An 8,483-nucleotide genomic window follows, 5' to 3' on the forward strand; every position below is an offset into this window, starting at 1 on the left:
CCAATATACAATTTTGTGTTCAATTTACCACTTACAACCATAAAATAACAATTTATTGCATAACAAACAATGAAACTGACATCAACCAAAAACATCATACATTTAGTTAATTATATATATTAAAAAAAACTATGTATTTAGATGGGTGACATTATCTGCCAAAGTAACAGCCCTGTAGACAAAGAAGAGCTCTCCAGTAGGTACCAAAATATTAGAAGGCCATTTTCTCAAACGTAAGGTTACAAGTTTATCAACGTTCAAAACAGAATTACTTTCCCGTTGTTCCTCAACTGTAGTGTATGATATACCATTTTCTAGCTCTGAGTCTCGGTCACATTTGCCTGTGTAAAACCTAGCAGTACTACTGATTCCTCTGAGAGTGAGGCAGATATATATTATTACTGTGTAAAACCTAGCAGTACTACTGATTTCTCTGAGAGTGAGGCAGATATATATTATTACTGTGTAAAACCTAGCAGTACTTACTGATTTCTCTGAGAGTGAGGCATATATATTATTACTGTGTAAAACCTAGCAGTACTACTGATTTCTCTGAGAGTGAGCATATATATTATTACTGTGTAAAACCTAGCAGTACTACTGATTTCTCTGAGAGTGAGGCAGATATATATTTTACTGTGTAAAACCTAGCAGTACTACGATTTCACTGAGAGTGAGGCAGATATATAGTATTTTGCAAAAAAACATGATTATTTGTCTCTCTGAAATGAAACCATCAAGTGATAGATTATAAACAAATACATGTCTGTCATTGAACAACCCCATGCCATGATTAGATAGTGGAAAACACCAATTACTTTCATAATTTCGTTAAACAATAAAAAACTAATTGACGAATATTTCTGAAAAGTGATATAAAGCGTTTTGGAATGAAACTCTTCTTATGTTTCCCCATCTGAGCTCAGAGTAGATGAGAGATGTAATGTTTGTCTCTGTTGTGTTGAAGTCCAATCAAGCAGGAGAGACCAGCCTCCCTGTACCCAGCTGTGTGTCCATGAAGAGTGACCGGTCTATGCGTCTACCTATTATGTTTAGAGAGGGAGACTTTTCTACTGAACAAAGGTAAGAAGAACTCATGGGTCATGGTCAGTGAGATAAACAACACTGTCTCTAGTCATTTCTCATCTCCCATTTTCCCATTTATTTTTGTTGTTTTCATAATCCATAGGCTAATACTTTTTTCAATTTTCATAGTCCTAAACAAAATTAAACAAACACAACGTTCTTCTGTATGTGTGGTGTGTGTGTGTGTGTGTGTGTGGTGTGTGTGTGTGTGTGTGTGTGTGTGTGTGTGTGTGTGTGTGTGGTGTGTGTGTTACTCCCTGGATGAGGAGATGTAATCTCATGTTTTGTCCACAGAAACCAACAGGAGAGATCAGAGTCAGAGACTCTCAGAGGTCAGTCTTCCCAGAGTCATCAAACAGACCTGGCCTCCATATTCAGTGTATGTGGTCCTGTTATGTACATTTGTTTTTGTTTACCTCAAGTAAAGTTGATCTGTCAATCATTCATTAATGTGTTAATGAAATAGCATTTATTCTCTTGCTTAACTTATTTACTTTATTTATTTCAGTTGCTTGAAGAGAAAATTCGGACATTCGTGAAGAACGAGCTGAAGATGTTCAGGAGGATTCTTGTCCAGAACTCCCAGAAGTCTTTGAGAGTCAGAAGCAGGATAAGGAAGTGGTGGATGTGAAGATGAGAAGCAGGAGAGCAGTGCCAGAGAGGGGGCTCTGAAGATCACACTGCACGTCCTGAGGAAAATGAACCAGAAGGAGCTTGCGACACACTGGAGAAATGTAAGACCTGTCTGCCTCATGTTGAATGCTGTTTTATAACATTTAAAAAGCTGTAGCAAAAGTACAGATAAAGTAGCTGTGTAACTCAATGATATTGTAGCAGCCTTAACACAACACCTAGTGACCTCATCAAGTAGCAGCAGGGATGTGTTGTGGTGATTCATTTAGAGAGAGAGACAACATTAATAATACCATCAATAATACCAATAAAATAGAATCAGTCACACCAGTCTGTAATGCATTACGGAAACATTTACACATTTATACAGTCAGTTAAGAGAATTAATTATATTAATATCCTCTGTTATTTCTTCATTCAGATGAGCTTGCTGTGATTTGCCAACGTGAACTCAAATCTAATCTAAAGAAGAAGTTTCAATGTGTATTTGAGGGGATCGCTAAACAAGGAAACCCAACACTTCTCAATAAGATCTACACAGAGACTCTACATCACAGAGGGTGGAACAGGAGAGGTCAATAATGAACATGAGCTGAGACAGATTGAGACAAAAACCAGGAAACCAGCAAGACCAGAGACTGCAATCAAATGTAACGACATCTTCAAACCCTTAACTGGACAAGACAAACGTATCAGAACTGTGCTGACAAAGGGAGTCGCTGGTATTGGAAAAAACAGTCTCTGTGCAGAAGTTCATTCTGGACTGGGCTGAAGGGAAAGCAAATCAGGACGTTCAATTTGTATTTCATTCCCTTTTCGGGAGCTGAATTGATGAAAGGGGACAAACACACTTTCATTGAACTTCTTAATCACTTCTCAACGGGAACCAAAGAATCAAGAATCTCAACTATGACAAGTACAAAGTTCAGTTCATCTTTGATGGTCTGGATGAGTGCCGACTGCCCTAGACTTCCAGAAGAACAAGATCTGTTGTGACGTCACAGAGTCAACCTCAGTGGATGTTCTGCTGACAAATCTCATCAAGGGAAATCTGCTTCCTCTGCTCTCATCTGGATAACTACCCGACCTGCAGCAGCCAATAAGATCCCTTCAGGTGTGTTGAACAATGACAGAGGTACGAGGGTTCAATGACCAACAGAAGGAGGAGTACTTCAGGAAGAGATTCAGTGATGAGGACCTGGCCAGCAGAATCATCTCACACATAAAGACATCAAGGAGCCTCCACATCATGTGCCACATTCCAGTCTTCTGTGGAAGAAGATCAGGAAGAATCCCTCTCCAGAGAGGTGCATCAATCTGTTCCACTGTCTGAATGAACTGAATGACCATTCTCTCGTGGAGGAGATCCAAAGCTTCCTGAACTCAGGAAGTCTCTCAAAACCCAACCTGTCACCTGCACAGTGGTCAGCTCTGGTCTTTGTGTTGCTGACTTCAGAAAAGGAGCTTGATGTGTTTGACCTGAAGAAATACTCCAGATCAGAGGAAGGTCTTCTGAGGCTGCTGCCAGTGGTCAAAGCCTCCAGAGCTGCTCTGTGAGTACATAAAATGACAATTAAGAACTAATCATCAGGAAGCAATATTACGTTTAGAGAAAAATATGTATTAAAATATGTATTATAATATGTCTATAATATTATATTGAAAAACATATTGAATAAATGCATTGATGTTCACATTAGTATAACATTATGACCACACAATTCTAGGAGACAGAAGATTAATCTATATGTTGTTTGAGAGAATTAACTAAATGCAGCTGCCATTGTCCTTCTACACTACTGGTGTTAAATTAATAGTGTGTTTGTGAAGTCATGATGATCTCTTTGTCAGGCTGTCAGGCTGTGGAGTCACAGAGGAAGGCTGTGCTTCTCTGGTCTCAGCTCTGAGGTCAAACCCCTCACACCTGAGAGAGCTGGACCTGAGTAACAATGACCTGAAGGATTCAGGAGTGAAGCTGCTCTCTGCTGGACTGGGGAATCCCCACTGTAAACTGGAGACTCTGAGGTCAGTATTCCTGTAGTTGGRCAACAAGTGATAACTGTTCACCAGATCCACATGTGTTTACCAGACACACGTAGTCCACACCATATGTGTTTGGACAGTGAAGCTTACAGTTTTAAATGTGGTGTATGCTCCAGCATTTTGAACTGTGTGTGTGTGTCCAGTGGGTATGTGTGTGTGTGTGTCCTGTGTGTGTGTCCAGTTGTTCCTGTGTGTGTGTGTGTGCCCTGTGTGTGTGTGTGTGTGTCCAGTGTATGTCCAGTGTGTGTGTGCATATATCACTCAATGAACACACACACACACACACTAGGGCTGGGCGATAATGCCAAAATATCACAGTATTTAAAAGAAAAAGTGGATGGTATTTTTAAATTTTGAATAATATAAGTTGTACATTTGCTTCATGAGTAGTAAGTGATCCCACTGTTCCCGTCATTGTAAATAAGAATGTGTTCTTATCTGACTTGCCAAGTTAAATAAAGGTAACATTTTTTTTAAATTATTATTATATATATTTTTTAAGTAATTGATAAACTGTACTTAAGTATCAAAAGTAAAAGTATAAATAATTTAAAATTCCTTAGTTTAAGCAAACCAGACGGCACAATTTTCTTGCTATTTTACGGATAGCCAGGGTCACACTCCAACACTCAGACATCATTTAAAATCAAAGCATTTGTATTTATTGAGTCTGCCAGATCAGAGGCAGTAGGGATTACCAGGGATGTTCTCTTGATAAGTGTGTGAATTGGACCATTTTCTGTCCTGCTAAGCATTCAAAATGTAACAAGTACTTTTGGGTGTCAGGGAAAATATATGGAGTAAAAAGTCTGTATTTTCTTTAGGAATGTAGTGAATTAAAAGTAAAAGATGTCAAAATAAAAATAGTAAAGTAAGTAGTAGTTGAAAGTATTTTTATTTAAGTAATTTACACCACTGCTCAATTGAGATATTTTCCACACTGCCACGTAGGGCTGCACGATATGGGCAAATAATCTAGGACTTATTTTAACCAAATATTGCAATTGCGATTTGACTTGCGAATTAGAGCAAATCTTTGGGAATCATGGAAATAGAATGACTTTTCTTATTATATTGTTAGAATATAATAGTGGGCAGTTTGAATACAGTGTTTGAGATGACAACGAATTAAAATGCCAGAGAGGTGTTATTGTGACAGGGTAGGAACTAAAGTGTTGATAAGTGTTTCCTAGGGGAACCTATAAGCTTTGGCTACATTGCATGTTTTCTCTTAGCTACTTCATGTAGCTAACATGTTCTCTCTTATCTACTTCATGTAGCTAACATGTTTTCTCTTATCTACTTCATGTAGCTAACATGTTTTCTCTTAGCTACTTCATGTAGCTAACATGTTCTTTCTCTGCATATTCCTCTTTAATTTAGAAGATACTGGTGCACTAACAACATGCTGATTTAGGTCTACACCATTACTGGTATTATCAGGCTGTATTAGCCAGCTACGTTTGTTCTGACTCAGTACATTTATTAGCTAGCTAGCTATTAGCATTAGCGGCTAACAATTAGCGTGTCACAAGATTTAGGGCAACTTGCTAAGAAAAGACAAACTAGCTATTTTGCTGATGTAAGAAACACAAACGAATAGTGCCGTTATGGAGAGAAAGTGCGGAGAGAGATGACTCAAGTAGCGAAGGAAACTATAAAAATTGACATTACACATGGCGTATCACATTTAACAAACCAAACATTCAAATACCGGTATAGAAGGTAAAGTAACAACCCAAACCGGTCCCTGCATCAATATCGGTATATCATAAAATACGGTATACCGCCCAGCCCTAACACACACACACACACACATACATATATATATATTATAATATAAATATACACACACAAACACTGGAAACACAGACACACACTGGAAACACACACTAGACACACACTTGGGCTCCCAAGTGGAGCCGCGGTCTAAGGCACTGTATCTCCGTGCCAGAAGGTCACTACAGACCCTGGTTTGAATCCAGGCTGTATGACATCCGGCCGTGATTGGGTGTCCCTTAGGGCGGAGCACAATTGGCCCAGCGTCGTCCGGGTTTGGCTGGTGTAGGCTGTCATTGTAAATAAGAATGTGTTCTTAACTGACTTGACTAGTTAAATAAATAAATAAACTTAGGACACACACAAACAATATCCTCAAATAAAAGGTGTCATTATATACTGTCACCTTGTAAAAAACATTTGATCTCAAATCCAAAGTGTTGGAGTACAGAGCCACATTTAAAATGTTAGCTTCACTGTCAAAATAGATATGGTGTGGACTGTATACTCAATACAATCTAAATCTGATACCTCACTGTCTGTCTTTTGACTGATACTGCTTTTTAAACTGGTCTGGTCAAATATTTGTACTATACATTTTTATCTCCACAAGCAATACTTTAATAAATTGTCATTTATAATAATGATACATTAATTTATGAATAGATATGGCAGGTTTCAGGACACTGATGTATCTGAATATGTTGAAAAAATATACTGCCACTATTTTCACCACCAAAGAATATCAGTGTGATTTTAATATGATTTGACTCTTTGCAGTCTGTCAGGCTGTCTAGTCACAGAGGAAGGCTGTGCTTCTCTGGTCTCAGCTCTGAGGTCAAACCCCTCACACCTGAGAGAGCTGGACCTGAGCTACAATCACCCAGGAGACTCAGGAGTCAGACTGCTCTCTGCTGGACTGGAGGATCCACACTGCAGACTGGAGAAACTCAAGTATGTAGAGGGTTTATGTCAATGTTCATATCAGACATGTTTTACTTATCAGGCTAGTTAAGACAAACATTCTTACCACCACTTGGACAAAGTTATATGATGACTGTGTGTGTGCGTGTGTGTGTGTGTGTGTGTCCATTCTATCCGGAAGTGAGATTTCCAAAACGATGTCTCTCTTCAAGACCTTGTCTATAAAAGGGCATGTCACTTAGGACTGTAGAAACACGTCATTACGCCTTCCCCTGGTGTCATGCGGAAGTGAGAGCAGAAAGACTTGATTATCTCGTCCTGGGATTGAACACAACCTCTTGGAGTGAGATGTGCGCACCTAATTTTTTTTTCTTGGGCCGACATTGGACCTGGACTCGCCTCCTGGAAAACCCTCGTTATAGGTGAATATGTTCTCCGGCTTCGATTTATTTGATACATGTCACAATATCATCCTAAAGTATGTTTTTTCAAATAGTTTAATTATATTATTGAAATTTATTCTGACTTTAGACGTGATGCGAAGCAAGAATTTGTCAGGAAGGAGAGGTTAGCGTCGCAGGCCCAGTTGCTTGCTAATTCAAGAGGGAATCGTCGTTTGGATCCAAATAAAGAAGGTTCTGAACAAGGACCCCTTGGAGAACATTCTGATGGAAGATCAACAAAGATAAGGACCCAATTTGGATGCTTTTTCATATATCTGTCGAACTGTGCTATCGCTACCGTTTGACTAGAATCAATGCTGCTGTGTCTAGCCATTGTAGTAAGCTGATATAACGTATATTGTGTTTTCGCTGTAAAACACTTCAAAATTGGAAATATTGGCTGTATTCACCAATATTTGCTTTTATTAGCTATCCACCATATATTTTCTGAAATGTTTTATGATGAGTAATTAGTAGTTGACGTTGTGTCTTGTATTTTCTCTGGCTACTCCCGTGCGATTTCTGACTGTAGCTATGATGGTACGAATTGTAAAACTGATTTATAGCTAAAATATGCACTATTTTTTAACAAAACATAAGATTTATTGTGTAACATGTTATAGGACTGTCATCTGAGGTAGTTTTTTCTGTTATTTAGTTAGTTCTAGGTTATTAGGTTGGCTTGTGCATGCTACTGCATCTTACTTGTGCTGTGAAAAATTCTTTGTATTTGGTGGTAGCTACATAAATATACGTGTGTTTTTTGCTGTAATACATTTAAAAAATCGGACATGTTGGCTTGATTCACACAAGATGTTTATCTTTCAAATGCTGTATTGACGTTAATGTGTGAAAGTTAAATATTTAAAAAAAAATAGATTTTGAATTTCGCGCCCTTCACTTGAGCTGGATGTTTCATAAGTGTTCCGACGTCGGGATGCAGCCATAAGAAGTTTTAATGTAGATGTTTCTAGTATCAAAAGGAGAAGTTAAGTAATTGAGACTTGTTTAATGATCATATGTTATTACGTATGGTAATATAAAACACACTTATTCCCATTAATTACACACACACAACACACACACACATTTCTTATGTAAACACTAACACGCCACACACCACACACACATTGTCAAAGCAACTCTTTGTAATTTGGTGTCCCTGATTTCTGCTTCTGTAGAACTACAGCTGAATTTAATATGACCAAGTAAGTAATAATGGTGGTCTTTGACTTTGACTTAACTTGAATTAAGACTTATTCTTAGTCATATTCTTCACAGCAGTCAACACTCACATTTTCTAAGTCCAGGTTCATTGTGTCTCTCCACCATGTTCCACACTGTAGCGTAAGCAGAAGAACAGACAGTCATTGAGGGATACACCTGAACACACACACACACACACACCACACACACACCACACACACACAGGACACACACACACACACAGGCAACACACGACACACACACACACACACACACACACACACACACACGACACACACACACACACACACCACAGACACACACACACACAAAGACACACACAAAAGACCACACCACACACTGACACAT

The 8,483-nt window shown here is 38.6% G+C and overlaps 1 protein-coding gene and 1 long non-coding RNA gene across 2 annotated transcripts; both read left to right on the forward strand.

Moving 5' to 3' along the window:
* Positions 1-52: 52 nt before the first annotated feature.
* On the forward strand, positions 53-2,020 carry LOC139024672 (uncharacterized). Its single transcript, XR_011476007.1, has 3 exons — positions 53-1,083; positions 1,381-1,465; positions 1,595-2,020. It is a non-coding gene; the product is annotated as an uncharacterized lncRNA (long non-coding RNA).
* Positions 2,021-2,845: 825 nt separating this feature from the next.
* Positions 2,846-6,571, forward strand: LOC139024674 (ribonuclease inhibitor-like). Its single transcript, XM_070439559.1, has 4 exons — positions 2,846-2,886; positions 2,985-3,272; positions 3,571-3,744; positions 6,322-6,571. Exons 1-4 carry the CDS (start codon positions 2,846-2,848, stop codon positions 6,554-6,556), a joined length of 738 nt encoding a protein of 245 aa, XP_070295660.1. The 3' UTR covers positions 6,557-6,571.
* Positions 6,572-8,483: the final 1,912 nt, after the last annotated feature.

This window comes from Salvelinus sp. IW2-2015, unplaced genomic scaffold (assembly GCF_002910315.2).
Source record: "Salvelinus sp. IW2-2015 unplaced genomic scaffold, ASM291031v2 Un_scaffold1772, whole genome shotgun sequence".
Taxonomy (NCBI): Eukaryota; Metazoa; Chordata; class Actinopteri; order Salmoniformes; family Salmonidae; genus Salvelinus; species Salvelinus sp. IW2-2015.

Bases quoted from the DNA above. Each gene is read 5' to 3' on its own strand.
- LOC139024674 (XM_070439559.1), top strand. From the start codon at position 2,846: ATGACAGAGGTACGAGGGTTCAATGACCAACAGAAGGAGGA. The intron at 3,273-3,570 runs GTGAGTACATAA...TCTCTTTGTCAG, and splicing joins AAAGCCTCCAGAGCTGCTCT to GCTGTCAGGCTGTGGAGTCA. The intron at 3,745-6,321 runs GTCAGTATTCCT...GACTCTTTGCAG, and splicing joins TGTAAACTGGAGACTCTGAG to TCTGTCAGGCTGTCTAGTCA.